The sequence below is a fragment of the Crinia signifera genome, chromosome 9 (assembly GCF_055691185.1).
Source record: "Crinia signifera chromosome 9, ASM5569118v1, whole genome shotgun sequence".
Taxonomy (NCBI): domain Eukaryota; kingdom Metazoa; phylum Chordata; class Amphibia; order Anura; family Myobatrachidae; genus Crinia; species Crinia signifera.
In genome coordinates, this window is record NC_139225.1 from 14,763,688 (window position 1) to 14,787,869 (window position 24,182).

The 24,182-nt window shown below is 51.2% G+C and overlaps 1 protein-coding gene across 3 annotated transcripts in view; it reads right to left on the bottom strand.

Annotated features, from left to right (window-relative positions):
- SARDH (sarcosine dehydrogenase) overlaps positions 1–24,182 on the bottom strand; it is a 74,359-nt gene that overhangs the window by 40,035 nt on the left and 10,142 nt on the right. For all 3 annotated transcript variants that reach the window (XM_083161117.1, XM_083161116.1, XM_083161115.1), the window contains 9 exons: positions 15,049–15,352; positions 13,520–13,698; positions 11,270–11,449; positions 10,207–10,330; positions 8,924–9,024; positions 7,962–8,066; positions 6,476–6,605; positions 723–809; positions 276–366 (listed from right to left, as the gene is read on the bottom strand). In XM_083161117.1, coding sequence (XP_083017243.1) covers positions 276–366; positions 723–809; positions 6,476–6,605; positions 7,962–8,066; positions 8,924–9,024; positions 10,207–10,330; positions 11,270–11,449; positions 13,520–13,698; positions 15,049–15,352 — 1,301 coding nt within the window. The remainder of the gene's footprint in view (positions 1–275; positions 367–722; positions 810–6,475; positions 6,606–7,961; positions 8,067–8,923; positions 9,025–10,206; positions 10,331–11,269; positions 11,450–13,519; positions 13,699–15,048; positions 15,353–24,182) is intronic.

Below are 24,182 nucleotides of genomic sequence, written 5' to 3' on the forward strand. Positions count from 1 at the left end.
GCCACCGCTGACTGACCCTCGCCATCCGCTAGCGCTACAGCTACAATGCCGCCCTCTGCCTGCCGTCTCCCACGCAGTCAGCGGTCCCTCCGGCCCCCTCTCCCCATCCCCACGCCACTGAAAAAGCGTATCTTCCGCCCCACCCCCACCAGCAGATTGCATTCGAGCATCGCATGTGGTTAAAAACGGTTATATTTTGCTTCTACCCCGCGCTGACATCACGTCTCCATAACCAAGGGTTACACGTGATGAAACATTGATGACAGAGGCCTCACCTAATGTCATAAGCGTACATGTCCTTCTCTGGGCGGCCATGAATAATCCAGTGTGCCAGCTCCTTCCCGCATCCTCCTCCCAGCATCATACCTGCGGAGAGCAGAGGACGCCGCTGTTATTACACTCATTCCCTGTAACTGTCTGATAGCCAAGGTCACATCAACGGGGACGTAGGGGAGATGTACACCCTGCGCTGTGCTATGATACGCTGCAGTGCGGCATGTAGTGTGGTACAATGTGCATATATGTATTAGGTGTCAGAGATGGGCCCCGGATCCAGGACAGCAGCCCCCCATGGCGGCCCTCCTAGGTACATAGGCTTGTTACTGTGATCAGGGGTTAGTTGTGTCACCATGTGTTGTCAGAGTCTCCTATTGTGGTACATTATCGCTGCTGCAGTGTGTTATGGTGTGTACTATGCGGTATGTGGGCTGCACTATACTTACCTGCACTATTGAACCCGCAGCCCAGGTAAAAGCCTCTGACTTCCGGAGACTCGCCCAGGAGAGGCTTGTGGTCAGCAGTGAAGGATTCTGGGAATGATAGAGCATTGAATTAATACTGATCTATTACACATCGATCACAATAACACAGATTTACAGGCGCTGTACTGTACCACACTGAGACACAGATATACCTGCGCTGTACTGTACCACACTGTGAGACACAGATAAACTTGAGCTGTACTGTACCACGCTGTGTGACAAAAAAATACCTGCGCTTTACTGTACCACACTGTATGACACAGATATACCGGTGCAGTACTGTACCACTCTATATGACAGTTATACCAGTGCTGTACTGTACCACACTGTGTGACAGATACTGTATACCAGCACTGTACTGTACCACACTGTGAGACACAGATATAACTGAGCTGTACCACGCTGTAGGACAAAGATATAACTGCGCTGTACTGTACAACGCTGTGTGACAGATATACTGACGCTGTACTGTACCACACTGTGTGACACAGATATACCGGCACTGTACTGTACCACACTGTTTAACACAGATATACCTGCGCTGTACTGTACCACAGATATACCTACACTGTACTATACCACACTGTGTGACACAGATATACCAGCACTGTACTGTACCACACTGTGAGACACAGATATAACTGAGCTGTACCAAGCTGTAGGACAAAGATATAACTGCGCTGTACTGTACAACGCTGTGTGACAGATATACCTGGACTGTACTTTTTCCACACTGTGTGACACAGATATACTGACGCTGTACTGTACCACACTGTGTGACACAGATATACCGGCACTGTACTGTACCACACTGTGTAACACAGATATACCTGCGCTGTACTGTACCACAGATATACCTGCGCTGTACTATACCACACTGTGTGACACAGATATACCTGCGCTGTACTGTACCACACTGTGTGACACAGATATACCTGCACTGTACCACACTGTCTGACACAGATATACCAGCGCTGTACTGTACCACTCTGTGAGACACAGATATACCGGCGCTGTGCTGTACCACTCTGTGAGACACAGATATACTGGCACTGTACTGTACCACACTGTGTGGCACAGATATACTGGCACTGTACTGTACCACACTGTATGACACAGATATACCGGCACTGTACAGTACCACACTGTTTCATACAGATATAACGGCACTGTGTACTGTACCACACTGTGTCACACAGATATAACGGCACTGTGTACTGTACCACACTGTGTCACACAGATATAACGGCACTGTGTACTGTACCACACTGTGTCACACAGATATACCTGTGCTGTACATGCCTTGGTGCAGCGGTAAACAATTGGCCAGCTTGGCACTGCGACGCATGAGCCAGTGAATCAGGCCCAGGCATTGGAGAAGGAGGCAGAGAGCCCCCAAGAATGGGTTACAACTACACATTGCTATTATGAGATACTGTATTTATATAGAAGTCTCTGATATGGGCACCAGGATGGGAACGTGCATTGGACAGAAGGGATGCTGGGAATGAGGACACGCGGGGTTCCTGTAAGCAGCTATTTGCAGGAGAAGTACAGAAGGGACGGAGAGAATGAAGGATCCCGGCTATTCCTGGAGCAGAGACTTGGCCTCTGACACAAAGCTTTTAAGCCCGATCAGAGAATTGCTCAGAGTGGGGCGAGCGTAGAGGCTGCATCTTTCATCTGTCTCCGCTCAGCGCTGTGGCGCCTTACAGCGAGCAGGCGGAGGAGACGCAGATACTGTACCATACTCCTGTAGACTCCCTGTGCTGGTCCAGTGGTCCATGTCTTATTATATGTACACACACATGGAGATGTACACACACACACACACACACACACACGTGATACAGAGATGTAATCAGACACACACCATAAGATGTACACACACGCATACATCTTGGCTTTTTTTCTCAATTTGTCACAACATGTAAAACACGGCTTAGCTGTTTTTCCAAATTTAGCAAGTAGATCGAGTCTAAAAAATGTCTGAAGCAGTAGAACTTATATAAAGTAATAGATTAGAGAAGCAAATTTTTTGAAAAATCGCAAAGCGTGACTTTTACAGAGTCCAAGGTGTGCCATATTGCACCATACATGGTGCAGTAAAACCAAGATGTACATGGACATATCTGTACATACACACACAATACAGAGATGTACACACACCCACATGATACAAAGATGTACTCAGACACACACCATAAGGAGATGTACACAGACACACACACACACACACACACACACACACACACAATACAGAGATGTATATACACACACACACACACACCATAAGGAGATGTACACACACACACACACGCGCGCGCGCGCGCTACAGAGATACACCATAAGGAGATTTACACAGACACACACACACACAATACAGAGATGTATACAGACACACACCATAAGGAGATGTACACACACAGACACACACACCATAAGGAGATGTACAGACACAGACACACACAACATAAGGAGATGTACACACCCACACGATACAGAGATGTACACACACACACATACACACACACATACACACCATAAGGAGATGTACACACACACACACACACACACACACACACGATACAGAGAAGCACACACACACACACAAACACGATACAGAGAAGCACACACACACAAACACACACACACACACGATACAGAGATGTACACACACACACACACACATACACACCATAAGGAGATGTACACACACACACACACACACGATACAGAGAAGCACACACACACAAACACACACACACGATACAGAGAAGCACACACACACAAACACACACACACGATACAGAGAAGCACACACACACACACTGCTGCCCCACTTCCCTGCGAAATACACAGGCGCCCCCTCAGAGGAAAACTCATTTGATATTTACTTACCATGGAATGATTTCTCCTCCTCTTCCTGACGCTCACAGTCGCCGCGGATCCCAGGACTCACTTGGCAACTGCAAGCAAAACTGGGGCTTCCGGGTGGGCGCTGACATCATACGCCAGCCCTACCCTTTTTGCGGGCATGCCCATGATATGTTGGGGATCCCACAGACACGCCGACCCTGTCACTCATGCTGCCAGCGCCTTGCACACACAGAAATATGCCGACATACATTACAAGTAACACTGTACAGCAAGTGAGCTCGGACCTGTACGAACAGGGCTGAATCAGCCCCACTGAGCCACATGCACAGGTGATATTCATGTAGCTCCAAAGTTCTGGCCAGCTGCACATCTCCAGTCCCCGAGAGCCCCCGGCAGGTGCACAGGTGCACTTATTACTCACTGACATCTCCCAGGTCACCCGGCAGGTGCACAGGTGTACTCATTACTCACTGACACGTCCCAGGTCACCCGGCAGGTGCACAGGTGTACTCATTACTCACTGACACATGTCCCAGGTCACCCAGCAGGTGCACAGGTGTACTCATTACTCACTGACACATGTCCCAGGTCACCCGGCAGGTGCACAGGTGTACTCATTACTCACTGACACATGTCCCAGGTCACCCAGCAGGTGCACAGGTGTACTCATTACTCACTGACACATGTCCCAAGTCCCCCGGCAGGTGCACAGGTGTATTCATTACTCACTGACACATGTCCCAGGTCACCCGGCAGGTGCACAGGTGTACTCATTACTCACCGACACACGTCCCAGGTCACCCAGCAGGTGCACAGGTGTATTCATTACTCACTGACACATGTCCCAGGTCACCCAGCAGGTGCACAGGTGTACTCATTACTCACTGACACATGTCCCAAGTCCCCCGGCAGGTGCACAGGTGTATTCATTCCTCACTGACACATGTCCCAGGTCACCCGGCAGGTGCACAGGTGTACTCATTACTCACTGACATACCCCAGGTCAGCAGGCAGGTCATGTAAGACTGTAGCGGTGAGTATACATGCCGGGTGGTGGCGCTGGGGCAGAACACCGGCTGCCATATGCTCTGGGCACACCTCCGCCAGCGCAGCGCTGCATTTATGCCATGTAAGTGTCATGTTGCATCTGGTGAGGAGGAGAAGAGGTGACCTAGATATCAGTGACTGAGATGGTACAATATGTCCCACCAGGGCCCAGCCGCGCAGTCCTGACCTACCACCCCCCCCCCCCCCCCCGCAGTCCTGACTTACCAACCCCCCCCCCCCGCGGCCAGTGGCCTACCGTACAGTACAGGGGATACAGGACTGGGGCCGGAGTGGGGCGAGGCCGGGTCACAGTGTCACAGAAATACAGACACGGCTGCATGGGGTCACTGATTGCAGGACCGGTCTCTGTGGTGGCGCTATGTAGCCAACCAGCTGCAGCTACTGATGGTAACGGGTGCCCTGACGCTCATTACACTACACAATTGGGGGTAATTCAGACCTGATTGCTCAGTGGCTGATTATCGATAAACGCTAGGCTTGCTGAGCGTGTAAGTGGAGGGTGTGTGGCGTCAGCTCAGGCTGATCTGGGGGTTACATATAATATACAATTAGGTCAATAGTCATTGAATCGACACCGTTGGGTCGACAGGCAACAAGGTCGACAGGGTTCTAGGTCGACATGGATGAAGGTCGACAGTTGTCTATGTCGACATGGGACAAGGTCGACATGGTTTTAGGTCAACAAATGCGTTAGGTCTTCAGGTCAACATGGGTTTTTTCGCTGTTTTATGAGCTGACATGTGCCGACAGGCGATATTTCGTGCTCTACCATCTAGTAGGGCGTGGTGGGAGAATAAAATAGTGTGCCAAGCGCAGCGAGGCACCGTGCCCGAAGCATAGCGAGCGCTGCGGTTGACTTCCAACTGTGTCCATGTCGACTGTGTCGACATTCGGGTAAAAAGGTAAAACAGTGGAAAAAACCCATGTTGACCTGTCGACCTAACCCATGTCAACATGTCCCATGTTGACCTAGACACCTGTCGACCTTCACCCATGTCGACTTTGCTGTCTGTCGACCTTCACCCATGTCGACCTAGAACCCTGTCGACCTTGCTGTCTGTCGACCCAATGACTGTCGACTTAAGTCGGGTCGACAACACGATCCACACCCAAACACGGGAGAGCTGCACTCTCACAGCATTGCTATCAGGGTATGAGAGACACCACCTGGCAGCTGACCCCATTTCCCTCAGAGACTTGGAACAATCAATCAGAACAGAACAAATCAATAACGTATAACAGGACAGCAGCCACAAAGCACATAGGGACACATAACGTATCAGTATGCTGGTGCAGCAAGGGAGCATCTCCTACACATCCCCTGCTATCTGCTGCCACCTAGTGACAGGCTGGATCCATTACACAGCCCACAATACGCAGCCATGGGCAGCCAGGTACCTACAGGTGCCAAACGAGGCCGGAAGGACAGAATAAATAATCTGTAACGTGCAGGAACACACTGAACAAACAAAAATGGATGGGAGAGAAATCCCACCCCCTGGTGCTTAATAGGCTATCGCCCTAGGCTGTGCGCTCAGCATCCGCCACCCATGAGGTGTGACATCACACGGGTCAGAGACCCAACCAGACTACTCTATGGTATCACTCATACCCGCAGCAGCCAGGCACTTACTGTATTGTAATATCATCTCAGATTCATAAAGATGTGTTTTACCCCCGGCCTACAAGTCCCAGCCTACCAGAAGACTGATTACATGTCTGTACGCTGACCGGCTGGCGCAGTGTATAAGGTGGGCACCGCTCACCTGGGCCACACACGGTGGATTTGATGCCCGTCTTCTCCAGCGATGGGACCCTGTTGATTGCGCCCTGGATATGCTGCATGAAGACGTCCCAGTCCAGATCGAAGAGGCCGAAGGCAAACTTATCCGACACCTTACAGGAGAGAACAGGCGGATGCTGTGATTGGGGGAAGATAGCGGCGCCTTTCATTTCATATCCTCGTTCTAAGGGGGGAATGGACCAAGCATTGGGGAGAGAACGCGGAAAACTGTCCAAAGTTGTTCTGTCATTTATTTGTTATGACGCTAAAGCCAGTTACGCACTATACGATATATCATCGATATACCACCCCGATATATCGGCCATATAATTTAGTTTGTACAACTCTGCCGTCGTTAGCGATATCTTCTGGTCGGCCCAACTGCTGGCTAAACCAGAAGACATTGCTAGCACTGCCGTGCTCCAGGTGACGTTCCACGCCGCACGTGCTAATGCAGGCTCTCGTTGTCCGCTATCCCGACTGGAATATACATCACTAAGCGTGTTCCCACCTTTATAAGCTGATTGGTTGCTTTGGGTAATTTCCCAACGATCTATCTTTCTCCGAAACTACATAAATCTCCCCCAAAGCCTTAACAATGGCAGTTGCTCGGCATTCAATGTCTCCATATTACGTAACACATTGGTTTGTGTAAGGTCTAGCATTTGTCTGTGCTTTTTACCAATGTTTTTATATCACCGGGCACGTTTGTTTCATGTTGTTCCCCTCAGATCAAAACAGCTTCCCCAAGAGGACAACAGCTCTGAGTCGTATCCAGGGGCGACAGAAATCAGCAGCTGCACCTGGTGATACCGAACGTTTTGCTAAATAAATAAACGTCCAGCCAATCACCTGACATGTTACAGCCTGTGTTTGAAAAAAAAAGCCAGGAAGGAGCTGATTGGCTGGATGTTTATCTCTCTTTATCACCCTTGCATTTATCTCTTGTTACGGCTTAATACATCTGCCCCAATGGCCCTTATTTTGGTTCACTCGCAAAGAGACAAATTCCTTCTCAAATGGACAAAACCATGTGCACTGCAGGTGGGGTAGATGTAACATGTGCAGAGAGAATTAGATTTGGGTGAGTTATTTTGTTTCTGTGCAGGGAAAATACTGGCTGCTTTATTTTTACACTGCAATATAGATCTTACTTTGAAGTAAAACACCACCCAAATCTAATTCTCTCTGCACAAGTTGCATCTGCCCCACCTGCAGTGCACATGGTTTTGACCATTTGGGAAAGAATTTGCATTTGCGAGTGAACCAGAATAAGGGCCAATCTGCAGATGGATAACGTCCTCTGAAGATGGACAAGCTTATTTCACTTATACAAAGAGGAGACAACGCAAAAAAAGTGTATTGGTGACACAGGGCCGGATAAGCCGCCATGGGATAACGACCGGTAATTACACTCGCCGCCATTGGCCCCCTTTTGCTCCTCTCTGTAACAGCAGCCACCGTCTCACCTCTTCCCAGAATATCGGGTTTGACTCATATCCTCCCACTGACAGAGCGTCACCTTGGAGACGCAGATACACTGAGGCGTCGTGGTCCCGTACATTTGGCATGTTCTAAAAATAAAATGGCAGAGCGAAATGTGAAGGAAATGAGTTTAGACGTGCGGTGCACTGCCGCCAATGCTAGGAATAAACCCCTAATCTGAACACATGGATGCGCGGAGAAGCCAAGTGACAGACGCATGAGCTCCATATCAGGCTGCAAAATGTGCTAATTACTCCCCAGCTCGTTAGCAGTCCGCTAATAAGGATTAATATGCAATGTGTAAAAAAAATTACCTCAGGTTTACGCCACAGACACGCCGCCATAAACATCTATATAGCATATTGTGATTCAAGCCGCTGCGCTACACCCGGATAAAGTGAGCGTAATTAGCGCACCAGTTCCTCCCACAGTAAGGTGCTATGTACATACCCGCACACAGAATGCACACTGGCAAATGGAGCGCGAGTTCTATTGCTCCAGTCACATTTATGTTGTATTAGGAACCACGTATCCAGTTTTAGCCGTTTAATCCCATATTATTGCTTTAGTCTCTCATGGAGATATTTAAGGAGATGGTAAACTGAGCATGATCCAAAACTACTGCGTGCATTCTCCTACTGTACACAACATCCTGAGCCATCTGCTGAGCTGAGGTAACGGCGGCCATCTTTGTCTGGGAGATCCATTGATGTTTTACATCTCTGCTGCTGCCTGAACGCACCTCTATAGGTTCTACCTGCACATTTGCCTTCACTTCCTCATCAATACAGGGAAATCATTCTGTATTTATTCTGTGCTGATGTATTCACGCCTCAGTCTCCACAGTCACGCAGGGCACTGACAAAATGGCTGCTCTGCTGCCTGGTCCCAGCTGTGCCATACCGACCCATAGCTAGGACTAGACGAGGAAATGAAGTGATATTACCTGTATCCCCTCTATCCTCTCAGTGACGACGTAGGCGTGATGCATAGCAACGAGCGGAACGTTGACTCCAGCCATTTCTCCAAGAGCTCTCGCCCAGACACCTAAAACAAAGTATCACAGGATATCAGCCTAATGCTGCAGTCACACATGAATTTTAGGTACTTGTTTCCTAGCACGGCCACAACGATCATGATTGTGGGCATCGTGAGGAAAAATCGTGGGCATCGCGGCCATCGCATGCACTAAACAATCGGGTGCGATGGCCGCGACGCGATGCCCGCGATTTCCCCATAGGGAACAATGTTAAATGCCTCAATTTAGCCACGATGCCCCCGATTTTCCATAGGAAACAATGGTAAATGGGCCAGAAAGCCCCAAAAACACCCCTAAACAGTGAAATGTCCCCCCAAAAGTATTTTACGCCACCCCACGATCAACGCCAACCCGAAGCGTGGCGAGCGCAGCGAGCCCGCGAGGGGCGGCGGTACGCGTCCTCCGACCTTTTCATACCCCCACTATCCACGTCGGCGTGGAGTTGAGAATATAATAGTGTGGCGAGCGCAGCGAGCCACCGAGCCCGAAGCGCGGCGAGTGCAGCGAGCCCCGCGAGGGGACGCAGATACCTGTGAAGCCCGCGAAGGGACGCGTTTACCTGTAAAGGTATCTGCGTCCCCTCGCTGCGCTCGCCACACTATTCTATTCTCAACTCCACGCCGACATGGATAGTGGGGGTATGAAAAGGTCGGAGGACGCGTACCGCCGCCCCGCACGGGCTCGCTGCGCTCGCCACGCTTCGGGTTCCCGTTGATCGTGGGGTGGCGTAAACTACTATTGGGGGTACATTTCACTGTTCTGGGGTGCTTTTGGGGCTTTCTGGCCCATTTACCATTCTTCCCTATGATGAATTGGTCAAATTGAGGCATTTAACATTGTTCCCTATGGGAAATCGGGGGCATCGCGGGTGAATTGAGCCATTTAACATTGTTTCCTATGGGGAAATCGTGGGCATCGCGTCTGCACCATTTAAGCCTTTTTTAGCCGCATACGACGCGACCGACCCGATTTTTACTGTTTTCAATGCATTTCAATGGGAAAATCGGGGGCATCGCGTCGGTCGCGTCGTATACCACTAAAAATTACACACGATGCCCGCGATTGTGGCCGTGCTAGGAAACAAGTACCGAATTTTATTACTAGGATGCACGTCCAATGTGCGATGGACGCTACACATATAACATGGAGACGCCAAGCATTACAGATTATGCACGCAGCGCATCCGATACCTGCGCAATTAACCACGCAGGGGGTCCGTATGGTCCCATGTTCCGTATCCACAGCCACAACCCTCTTCACCCCAAAGTCATCGGTCTTCACCTGGATTCCAGTCACAGGACAATTCTCAATGACCTGGGATGGGAACAAAACGGCCTGGTTATTCCGAAACTGCCTTTAATTCATGAACAGTCGCTTAGGGGGCGGAACAGTGCGTGCCTGGGCTCGCAGCAAACTGTGGGTAGGAACCCAGCTGTGCCACTCTAGCGTCCCTCTGAGCCCACTTGGACGGTGACAGCGATGACCTCACAGGGTAAAGGTGGGAATTGGGGTACCCCATAGCCACTGACCCTGCTGGTAATATGGGTGTAATTGTTTTTACTAGAATATACCATTGTGTAAATGTTCTCTGCTTGATTGGAGACATGCTACGATGGCTTTTGTCCACCTGGGGGCAGCTCGGCCCAATTTCCACCATGTGTACGGTTCATACACTAAGGCCCTTATTCAGATCTGATCGCAGTACAAATTTGTTCTCAAAATGGGCAAAACCATGTGCACTGCGGGGGGGGGGGTGTGCAGATTTAACATGTATAGAGAGAGTTAGATTTGGGTGAGTTATTTTGTTTCTGTGCAGAGTAAATACTGGCTGCGTTATTTTTACACTGCAATTTAGATTTCAGTTTCAACACACCCCACCCAAATGTAACACTCTATGCACATGTTACATCTGCCCCACCTGCAGTGCACATGGTTTTGCCCATTTTGAGAACAAATTTGTACTGCGACCAGATCTGAATAAGGGTCTAAGAGGGGGCATTTGTAGAAGAACCAGGAATTGGCCCACACAGAGTGTAGGAGGGGAATGGAGGGAAGGGCCTAGCACAATGGCCTGGGTGTGCCCCAATGGTGTAGGACCAAGATAAGTTGGGAGAGGGCATCTTTTAGGGATGGTCCTCGACACTCGCCAGGCACACAGTTATTGTCACCCCATAAAAGGACCTGGATTCTGTGCTCTCTGCCTCACCCTATCCCCGGGTGAGAGCCTGTGTGCTCGGAGCCCTTCCGACTTACCTGCGCTCCCCTGCTGGTGGAGGCCCTCGCCAGGGTGGTACAGGTTCCGGCGGGGTCCATTGTACCATCTTTTGGGACGTAGAGGGTGCCATAGAGATCACCGACATTCATAAGCGGGTACAAGTCCTTGGTTTCAGCCGGGGACAGGACGTAGGATTCTACCCCATAAACCTTTCCTAGCTGTGGGGGACAGGAATAAAGGTTACACAGAGGCATGGAGAAGAGAGTGCTAATGGGGTTTCCTAGTGACCTCATTAGCATCACAGGTATACGGCTGGGGAGCACTAAGTACACAGTAAGCAGCTGGGAAATGAGAGGACACCAGTGATGGGTGAGAGGTAATCCTGGGACCAATTAGCAGACTGATTGTCACGTACGCCACACGCGTGTCCTTAAACCATGACACAAACCTTCGTGAGTAACGTGCCACTGACATAGGGCCAGATGTACTAAGCTTCAAAAGTGATAAAATGGAGAGTGATAAACAACCAACCAATCAGCTCCTGCCTGACATTTTTCAAACACAGCTTGTGACATGGCAGGTAGGAGCGGATTGGCTGGCTGTTTATCACTCTCCATTTTATCACTTTTGAAGCTCAGTGCATCTGGCCCATGATACTGTAGCTGTGCGCGTCCGCTGCAACAATATCTCCTCCGACATGTCACTAACTCTGCTCATGTATCACTAATTATATACCAGGAAAAATGCAGCCATGTCGGTACACTAGGAAGCGGCGACATAACTGTCGGCGGTAGGTGGCGATTACCCATCTGCCTTAGGGGGCGCTGTCTCTGGGGGAGACGCATAGTGACAGATAGACCAATCGCTAAATGTAATAGTCTGCGAGTTGTAGAAAGCCGTGAAATGTAATTAACTTTGCGTCAACATGTAAAAGGTTGGTTTCTACATGAAATCTAATGACTACACTGCCAAACTCTGCTGCCTGCGGGCTGTGGTATGTAGCCACTGGTCATTCTACCTACCTGCCTGTTGGGCCCCTGCTGTGGTCTGTTCCCTACTGCAATATGCACATTCTAATGCCCTACACATATAGGTCCTTATTCTGATTGAGTCGGACGGTTGCGTGTTCAGGACGGACGGCCAATGGTTGGTGTTTGCGCATGTGCAGAGGTGTTTCTGCGCATGTGCGAATGCCGCGCATGTCTGAATACGGCGTGAATTCCGTAAAGAAAACAATCGGTTGGGACAATCCGAGTAGGGGGTGGAGAAGGGCGTGAAGGGATGTTTGGGCTCATTACCATATACCATATGAAGCTGCTGGATGTACGCATGGTAATGCGGCCGTGACGCACGTGTGGGGGGCGGACAGCTGACATAGCCGGATGCCAGCTGCTCGCCCATATCCCTGCTTTCGCACGGAGAAATGTCCGAGTGGTCTGGAGCATTCGATGGTCGAGGTTCCCACAGATGGAGAAGATGTTCACATGAAACATTCACTCACGGTGGGTTCGCTCGGCGTCTTACCGCATTCGGACGGTGTGAGCGATCCGTACGGTAGGCGGGGCTAAGAACACTCGGTGCCCGTCCGAAAATACGCATCTGTCCGAGTCAACTAGAATAAGGGCCTCAGTTCGGTATTCTGGTTGATTCACAAGGCTGCAAATTCGCAGCCTTGTGAGTCCACCAAACCCCGGAACAGCCATGAACACTGGGCGTTCCCATATGGTAATAGGGCAGCCCGCCACCCCACACCCCTCTCCGCAACAATATGTTCGCCGTGGCCAGACACAACAAGCGCCTGCACAGAAATACAAATGCGCATAAAAGAAACACCGGTCCCCGTGCGAACGAGCCCCTTGTGTGAACGGACCTGAAGAAGGGCCATAGTCACGGGGGAGAACACATGTGGCTTACCCGGAATCCCAAATAGAAATAGATTAAACTGGAACAAAGTTTTACACCCCAACCACTGAGCGATACCCCAGACTACAGAACCCTTGCTCCCGTACCATAGTGCCATTGTGACTTGTACAATGCTGATCATATGGGGGCTATTGGGATCAATGTATGGTATAATACGGTCTGCAGACAATAACAGGAGTATCCAGGTTCCTCTACATCTTGTGGCAGTACTCACGGAGCCCTCATTGGCTTTAATCAACTTAACCCAGACCAGCGCAGAGCTGCCAGCATTAGGACTATCCAGGACTGTGGATGTCACCCTGGCTGGACACGCCCGCTCTATGGACTGAATCGCTACGTAGCCAGGCATAATACGCCATTCTTACAGACATCAGTCTCTTGTACTCGTCCAGGCGCTGTTTGTTGGAGGCGATGAAGAGGCCGCCATTCTCTATCCATCCGGTGTGCAGACCGGTCTCCTGCTCCAGCTCCTGGCTGACCACGGATCGGGTGTGGGCCAGCAGTTCCACCTCCACGTCACTGGGCCGCAGCTGCCATAGGAGGCCTGTTGGATGAGAGAAGTCACGGGTCACTGGTGAGGTCTGACCTGACCGTTTATGGAAGATCTCACTTCGCCATTGTGGACGCAGTCTGTGGGGACATCACACATCACTACCTGTAATTCTCCAACGCTCCCTCACAATCAGAGACATGGCCAAGATGGTGGTACCCTTAGCTGGGTGCGGGCCCTAATTCCTGGTGACAGTCCCACGTTGTGCCCACAATAATGACCAACTGTAGGGTACTGTACCGGTCATTGGTACGACCTCATCTAGAGTACTGTGTTCAGTTCTGGAGGCCATATCTCCAGAAGGATATAAATACATTAGAGACTGTACAAAGAAGGGTAACTAAAATGGTGCATGGCCTACATCACAAAACGTACCAGGAAAGACTAAGGGACGCATTTATCATTATATTGCGATGCCGGCGTGATGACATCGCCGGGCATCGCATTGCGGTATCATCTGATACCGCCGAGATGTATCATTATGGGGACGCAGGGACAGGGCTCCGAAAGGAGCCCGTCCCTGCGAAGCCCTGACCCGGAAGCCGGGGGGTCTGTGCATGCGCGGTTATGCGCTGACCCCCACCGACCTCTCTGACTGCACTGTTGATACATCGGGCAGCTTCGCATTCCCCATAGAAACCTATGGGGGATGTGGCTGGCGGTGGTGCAGGGGGGGATCGCAGCAGGGATCGGAGATTCCTGCTGCGGTCCCCTTTAATACATTTCAGTGATACATAATATTTGCGGTTAACCACCGAAAACGGGTGTTTTCGGGGATTTAGCCGCAAATGTTACTTGATAAATGGGCCCCTAAAAGATCTTAATATGTATACTTTAGAGCAGAGAAGGGAAAGGGGGGACATGATAGAAACTTTCATATATATCAAGGGTTTTACCAAGGTACAGGTGGGAGACATTCTTCACATGAAGAGGAGCAGCAGAACACGAGGACATGCACTGACACTAGAGGAAGGAAGATTCAGGGGAAATCTGAGGAAGAATTACCTCACAGAAAGAGTAGTAGATAAGTGGAATAGCCTCCCATCAGAGGTGGTAGAGGAAAATACAGTAGAGCAATGTAAACATGCTTGGGATAGGCATTTGAATAACCTTACAAAGAAATAAGGATCAAATATGGTTTGAGGTAACATGTTTAAAAATGGGGCAGACTAGATGGGCCAAGTGGTTCTTATCTGCCGTCACATTCTATGTTTCTATGTTAACAACCGCCCTAGTAGCCCTGCAGATATGGGCATGATTACAGACATCCATAAAACATGGTCTGTCGGTGCCACTTGAGGACTGAAGTTGATTATTGGACCCATTCGCTGTAGACGGCCTTACCTGCAGTGTGCCACGTGGTGCCCGAGGTAAGCCTGTCCCGTTCTAGCAGAACCACATTCTTCACGCCCATCTTGGCCAAGTGGTAAGTGGTTTGGCATCCCAAGCTGCCCCCGCCAATGACCACCACATCTGCAGCCTGAGGCAGTGGCTTGGTGGGACCTTTACCGGCGGTGTCCTTCTCTTTCAGTGTTGTCGTGTACGGCACGCTCTTCTCACTGGTGTGCCCGGTGGCACTGCTGAGACCACGCAGGCTGCACCTGTAGCCGGCCACCTGCACGGCTCTGCTCAGGTATCGCATGGTTACCTACAAAGGTACGGAGACCGTCGGTGAGATGAATACAGCCAGGACCCCTAGAATCCCAAGGGCCACTTATCTCCTCCTGTGCGGCACACATTACCCCATAACCTTTCCTTCATCGCTGGAGCTGAATGTGCGATCAGCGCTGTCACATCTGTCCCTGGATATGGTCACATGACCATCACTCATGCCATCTGCACCACTACCCGACCATCTGCACCAGGATATCCCGCTTGCCTGGCACACAGCAATACTCCCAATCACATATGTAACTCAGACAGACAGGCTCCCATGAAGTACCCCTGTGCGGTGGGGGGTGGGGGGAGTTATTAGCTTGTAATTGCCCCCTACAATTAGTTCACTGATTCCCTCTGTCCCTTTCAGCCATGTATTACACATGGGCACTGCAGGGGTTAACTGCAGCAGAGGTATTACACAGGGGCACTGTAGGGGTTAATAGCAGCCGTGGTATTGCACAGGGGTAATGTAGGGGTTAATAGCAGCCGTGGTATTACCCATGGGCACTGCAGGGGTTAACCGCAGCAGAGGTATTACACAGGGGCACTGTAGGGGTTAATAGCAGCCGTGGTATTACACAGGGGCACTGCAGGGGTTAATAGCAGCCGTGGTATTACACAGGGGGTAATGCAGGGGTTAATAGCAGCAGAGGTATTACACAGGGGCACTGTAGGGGTTAATAGCAGCCGTGGTATTACACAGGGGGTAATGCAGGGGTTAATAGCAGCCGTGGTATTACACAGGGGTAATGCAGGGGTTAATAGCAGCAGAGGTACAATAAATACATATTACACACATGGCTGCAGCAGCACATAAGGGCGTAGGTCACGCCTCCATGCAGATGCTGGGTCCTAGTGCCCACAGGGTATGCAGCGTAGTAGTCAGCCGAGATAACCCTGAAGAGCTCCTATTGCATGGATCATCTATATCTCTTATATATTTAGCCAGATCTGTCACTCATCCCCTGTGTATCTAACGTTCCCGCCCAGCGGGATACACAAACCCGCCCCCTCAGGCAAAAGTGTTCTATGTGTAGAACGTTCTACACATTCCACCCCCTTGACATCACCTCCCCCCGCCCAGCCAGGGCTACAGTACATGCCCACCATCCACCATTACTCCACAGCCACCATCCACCATTATACTCCTGCACACCCCCCCCCCCGGACCCCCCCTCCCGCGATTCACGGGAACCCCGCCCCCCCCCTCCCGCAATTCTACCCCGCCCCCTCCCGCGATTCATGGAACCCCCCATAGCGCCCCCTCCCGCAATTTGCGGACCCCCTCGGCACCTCCTGCGCCCCCCCCCTCCCGCTATTCGCGTACCCCCCCCGATTCACACACCCCCTCCAGCACCCCTTCCCGCAATTTGCAGACCCCCTCCCGCGATTCGCGGACCCCCCTCCCGTGATTCACTGCACCCCCCGCATTCCCCCTCCTGCAAATCACAGCCCCCCACGACCCCCCTCCCGCGATTCACGGACCCCCGCGCCACCCCCCTGCGCCCCCCCCTCCCTTGATTCACGGCACCTCCCCGCGCCCCTCCCGCGATTCACGGACCTCCACAACCCCCCCTCCCACAATTTACTGACCGCGACAACCCCCCTCCCGCAATTTGCAGACCCCCCCTTCCCACGATCAAAGCCCCCCCGCCCCCTCCCACGATTTGCGGACCCCCTCCCGCTACTCGCGGATCCCCGCACATCCCCCCTCATCCCGCAATTTGCAGACCCCCCTCATCCCGCAATTTGCAGACCCCCCTGACCCCCTTCCGGCAATTCCACCCCCCAGCGGACCCCCTCGACCCCGCTCCCGCATTTCACGTACCCCCGTGACAATGGGGGATCCTGCAGTGGCAAACGCAGGATTTTAAGAAGGGGTTTCCAGAGGGTCGGAGCAAAGCACGAAGATGGACACTTAGGTGACCCAGTATATGCCAGGTCAGTTAAAGTATTATAGATAGACCAAATGTATATTATTAATAATAATAATAATAATAATAATAATAATACACACACATATATATTTTATATACACATACTGTACATACATACATAACAGCAGTGTAGACCCCTGGGCATAGCAATGTATTGGGGCTCCTACCGATCCTCCAGTGGTAGTGTTGGGGGAAGCTTTGATGTCCCGTGGGTGGTAGGGACTGGATCAGTAATTTCCTCTAATTACCCCTTTACTGCACAGATGGTGGGAGATGGGGTGGGAGATGGGGGCATTGGGCTGAATGAAGGGGCCCTGATACATAACTTCCAGGGTGGTAGAAGATGTTTTATATGCAGAGGTGGGGTGTATAGTGGAGTGGGCTTATAATTCATAATTTTCTGGTGGGAGGACAGCTTGCTTGACTGCAGATATCTCCAGTTTCAAGAAATTGATTTCTTAGATTTTAATGGAATTAAAACTAGAGAATCCCACCTACCAAATTGTATTGGGGACTAGGGGATCAGAGTTCAGGAGGCAGAGCAATCTTCCAATGAGTATATAAAACTACATACCTGGTGTGTGGAGCTGGAGCAGTAACCAGCTGCTGGAAGGCTGATATCTCTGGTTTTGGGAACAGTAGAGACAAGCTACTAGTGTCCCTCACAGGGGGAGAGTCCCAGCTTTTGGAATATACCCTCAGAAAAACTGTAAGTCAGACAGAATCTGAAACATCTGACTGGGAAAAGAAATTAACAGGCTTTGATGGGGACCGCTGTTTTGAAGTCAGATATCTCCGGTTCCCAAGGGCCGATTTTTAAAATTCTTGTACCCATGGAAAGAGGGGACCCTCAGCTTTCAGTCTAGGGCCCTTAGACTCCTGGGGGGGTTTCTGGGTACTCAGAAACCCCCCTGCGTGCGCTACTGTCCTGTACCGCCACAAGCAGGTGCCGGGACACGGAGCATAGCTCCGCCCCCCCACACCCGGAAGTCCCGCCACCGAGTTCTGATTGACCCACGGCCTATTGAGTCAGATATAATGGATGACCATCGATAGCTACAACAATCAATGGTTATCCAAGTAATATGTTACTACTATCGATGGCAGGGTGCAAAATCCCCATCAATGCCAACTATCGATGGCATCTGCACCAATGCCTATCCCTACTCAGCAACAGCCAAAAACCTTTACTACCCCTCATGCCCACACACCCCTATCACTGCCCTGCCTCCTGTTATCCTGCCCCGTAACTTCCGCCAGTGGGGATCCGCTCACCCTGTGTTGCCCACATTCCCCTATCATGCTTTACCACCCAGCCTCCTGCTCTCATGCACCCTAACTCCCACCCAGTAGGAGGAGACACTGACTAAGGGCCACCGTCCTGTACTCCTGTGCTGCCATGCTGGACCCTCACCCACTGGCAGAAGCTGCACAGTGTCCCACACCCTCCTCTTTAGTCCCCCTTATGCCCACACACCCCTATCACTACCCAGCCTCCTATTTTCCTGTGTCGTGACCACAATACAAACGTTCACAAATTAAGGGGGCGCAGCCCCTTACGCCGGTGTGAAGAGCGCCCGTAGGGCACGATGTATACTCCTCAGTACATGGTCTGGGTATGCAATCATAAGGTCAACAGGGTCAAAAAGTCAACAGTCCAGAAGTCGACATGGTCAAAAGGTGTCCATACTGACCTATGTCAACATAGACAACAAAAACAACTCATGTCGATCTTTTGACCCTGTAGTGCTCGACCTTTTGACTGTAGATGTAATACCATAACCCATGGTCTGATGCTCTAGGGCAGTGGTTCCCAATCCTTAAGTACCCCCTACAGATCACCAGTTTTCCAGGTCACCCACAGGTGCACAGGTGCACTCATTACTCACCGAAACATGTCCCGGGTCACCCGGCAGGTGCACTCATTACTAACTGATACATGCCCAGGGTCACCCGGCAGGTGCACAGGTGCACTCATTACTCACTGACACATGCCCTGGGTCACCCTGAGGTGCACAGGTGCACTCATTACTCACTGACACGTCACCCGGCAGGTGCACAGGTGCACTCATTACTCACTGACACATGCCCCAGGTCACCCTGAGGTGCACAGGTGTACTCATTACTCACTGACACATGCCCTGGGTCACCCGGCAGGTGCACAGGTGTACTCATTACTCACCGACACATGCCCCAGGTCACCCTGAGGTGCACAGGTGTACTCATTACTCACTGACACATGTCCCGGGTCACCCGGCAGGTGCGCAGGTGCACTCATTGCTCACTGACACATGCCCCAGGTCACCCGGCAGGTGCACAGGTGTACTCATTACCCACTGACACGTTACCTGCAGGTGCACAGGTGTACTCATTACTCACTGACACATGCCCCAGGTCACCTGGCAGGTGCACAGGTGTACTCATTACTCACTGACACATGTCCCAGGTCACCCGGCAGGTGCACAGGTGTACTCATTACTCACTGACACACGTCCCAGGTCACCCGGCAGGTGCACAGGTGTACTCATTACTCACTGACACATGTACCAGGTCACCCGGCAGGTGCACAGATGTACTCATTACTCACTGACACACGCCCCAGGTCACCCAGCAGGTGCACAGGTGTACTCATTACTCACCGACACATGCCCCAGGTCACCTGCAGGTGCACAGATGTACTCATTACTCACTGACACATGCCCCAGGTCACCCGGCAGGTGCACAGGTGTACTCATTACTCACTGACACATGCCCCAGGTCACCGGGCAGGTGCACAGGTGTACTCATTATTCACTGACACATGCCCCAGGTCACCTGCAGGTGCACAGGTGTACTCATTACTCACTGACACATGCCCTAGGTCACCTGCAGGTGCACAGGTGTACTCATTACTCACTGACATGTCCCAGGTCACCTGCAGGTACACAGGTGTACTCATTACTCACTAACATATGTCCCAGGTCACCTGCAGGTGCACAGGTGTACTCATTACTCACTGACATGTCCCAGGTCACCTGCAGGTGCACAGGTGTACTCATTACTCACTAACATATGTCCCAGGTCACCTGCAGGTGCACAGGTGTACTCATTACGGTACTTGTGTATTATCTGGGCGCCCGATTTTTTCATCGCATGCCACTACTTAAGGCATGCGATGCGATGCGATTTATCATTGTAAAGACCCGATTTTTAATTGTATAGTCACAATTAAAAATCGGGTCTTTACAATGATAAATCGCATCGCATCGCATGCCTTAAGTAGTGGCATGCGATGAAAAAATCGGGCGCCCAGATAATACACAAGTACCGTAATGAGTACACCTGTGCACCTGCAGGTGACCTGGGACATATGTTAGTGAGTAATGAGTACACCTGTGCACCTGCAGGTGACCTGGGACATATGTTAGTGAGTAATGAGTACACCTGTGCACCTGCAGGTGATTTCATACCCCCACTATCCAACTACGCATGGAGTTGATTTTATATAGTGTGGCGAGCGCAGCGAGCCCCGCGAGGGGACATGGATTACTTTACATGTATTCTGCGTGCGCTCGCCACACTTCGGGCTCGGTGGCTCGCCACACTATATTAAATCAACTCCATGCGTAGTTGGATAGTGGGGGTATGAAATCACCCATGGGTGACTATACAATTAAAAATCTGGTCTTTACAATGAAAAATCACATCGCATTAATTGTATGCCACTATATTGCATGCGATACAATGAAAAAATCGGGCGCCCAGATATTACTCAAGTACCCTCATTACTCACTGACACATGTCCCAGGTCACCCAGCAGGTGCACAGGTGTAGTCATTACTCACTGACACATGTCCCAGGTCACCCTGAGGTGCACAGGTGTACTCATTACTCACTGACACATGTCCCAGGTCACCCGGCAGGTGAGGAGACCTGGAAAACCTGCACTGTTGGGAGGGGTGTGGTATGATGCTCAGACAGTCAGGACTCTGACAGGGGGGCTAGTGCTATGAAGCCCCTTGCGGGCTCGCTGCGCTCTCCACATGTTCTATTCTCCCTCTTCGGGGGGTCATGGACCCCCACATGGGAGAATAGCCCCTGTCAGAGGTACTAGAGGACTGAGTTTGGGAACCCCTGATATAGGGTCTGTCTGTAGCAGGTGGGATAATTACTGTCCCAGTGACCCAGAACAGGTTACCTGTGCCGGATTACCCAGTGGGAGAAGATGGCCCTGCCTGATGTCACACCGGTACAATGACAGGGCACATATTACCCGTATACTGGCTGGCGGTATTATCAGATCACCATACTGCGGCATTATTAGGGACACCATACTGCGGCATTATCAGGTCGCCATACTGCGGCATTATCAGGTCACCATACTGCGGCATTACCAGGTTCACCATACTGCGGCATTATCAGGGTCACCATATTGCGGCATTATCAGGGTCACCATGCTGTTATCAGGGTCACCACACTGCGGCATTATCAGGTCACCATACTGCAGCATTATCAGGGTCACCACACTGCGGCATTATCAGGGTCGCCATACTGCGGCATTATCAGGGTCGCCATACTGCGGCATTATCAGGTCACCATACTGCGGCATTATCAGGGTCGCCATACTGCGGCATTATCAGGGTCACCATACTGCGGCATTATCAGGTCACCATACTGCGGCATTATCAGGGTCGCCATACTGCGGCATTATCAGGGTCGCCATACTGCGGCATTATCAGGTCGCCATACTGCGGCATTATCAGGGTCGCCATACTGCGGCATTATCAGGTCACCATACTGCGGCATTATCAGGGTCGCCATACTGCGGCATTATCAGGTCGCCATACTGCGGCATTATCAGGTCACCATACTGCAGCATTATCAGGGTCGCCATACTGCGGCATTATCAGGGTCGCCATACTGCGGCATTATCAGGTCACCACACTGCGGCATTATCAGGGTCGCCATACTGCGGCATTATCAGGGTCGCCATACTGCGGCATTATCAGGTCGCCATACTGCGGCATTATCAGGGTCGCCATACTGCGGCATTATCAGGGTCGCCATACTGCGGCATTATCAGGTCACCATACTGCGGCATTATCAGGTCACCATACTGCGGCATTATCAGGTCACCATACTGCGGCATTATCAGGTCACCATACTGCGGCATTATCAGGTCGCCATACTGCGGCATTATCAGGTCGCCATACTGCGGCATTATCAGGGTCGCCATACTGCGGCATTATCAGGGTCGCCATACTGCGGCATTATCAGGTCACCATACTGCAGCATTATCAGGGTCGCCATACTGCGGCATTATCAGGTCACCATACTGCAGCATTATCAGGTCACCATACTGCGGTATTATCAGGTCACCATACTGCAGCATTATCAGGGTCGCCATACTGCGGCATTATCAGGGTCGCCATACTGCGGCATTATCAGGGTCGCCATACTGCGGCATTATCAGGTCACCACACTGCGGCATTATCAGGGTCGCCATACTGCGGCATTATCAGGGTCGCCATACTGCGGCATTATCAGGTCGCCATACTGCGGCATTATCAGGGTCGCCATACTGCGGCATTATCAGGGTCGCCATACTGCGGCATTATCAGGTCACCATACTGCGGCATTATCAGGTCACCATACTGCGGCATTATCAGGTCACCATACTGCGGCATTATCAGGTCACCATACTGCGGCATTATCAGGTCGCCATACTGCGGCATTATCAGGTCGCCATACTGCGGCATTATCAGGGTCGCCATACTGCGGCATTATCAGGGTCGCCATACTGCGGCATTATCAGGTCACCATACTGCAGCATTATCAGGGTCGCCATACTGCGGCATTATCAGGTCACCATACTGCAGCATTATCAGGTCACCATACTGCGGTATTATCAGGTCACCATACTGCAGCATTATCAGGGTCGCCATACTGCGGCATTATCAGGGTCGCCATACTGCGGCATTATCAGGGTCGCCATACTGCGGCATTATCAGGTCACCACACTGCGGCATTATCAGGGTCGCCATACTGCGGCATTATCAGGGTCGCCATACTGCGGCATTATCAGGTCGCCATACTGCGGCATTATCAGGGTCGCCATACTGCGGCATTATCAGGGTCGCCATACTGCGGCATTATCAGGTCACCATACTGCGGCATTATCAGGTCACCATACTGCGGCATTATCAGGTCACCATACTGCGGCATTATCAGGTCACCATACTGCGGCATTATCAGGTCGCCATACTGCGGCATTATCAGGTCGCCATACTGCGGCATTATCAGGGTCGCCATACTGCGGCATTATCAGGGTCGCCATACTGCGGCATTATCAGGTCACCATACTGCAGCATTATCAGGGTCGCCATACTGCGGCATTATCAGGTCACCATACTGCAGCATTATCAGGTCACCATACTGCGGTATTATCAGGTCACCATACTGCGGCATTATCAGGTCACCATACTGCGGTATTATCAGGTCACCATACTGCACCGTGACACCTATGTGCTACACAGGTCCTGTGGCTGCTGACTGTGGTGTCATTATTATCAGTGCGCGTATACTTGGTGCAAGAGCTGCTAGGCCAGGTGTTATTATGGTTCATATCCCGCACTGCCATTAATGCAGCCTCTCTGAGTGCGGCCTATATCTGATTTACCCGTCACTGGGGAATTACGCCCTTTTAGGGGCACAAGGAAATGTGGTCGCAGTGCGCCTGATTCTGTAATACCTGGTGCAGAGCATGGGCCAGGGGCAGCGGGAAAACTACCACAATGGTCCATCAGCCCCGGAAGTGGTAACGTGCCCCCAACAGTGACTGACCTGGCATCAGAATGATGACACAGGGTATACTCAGGCAAGTCCTGCACCTGTCACTGTGTA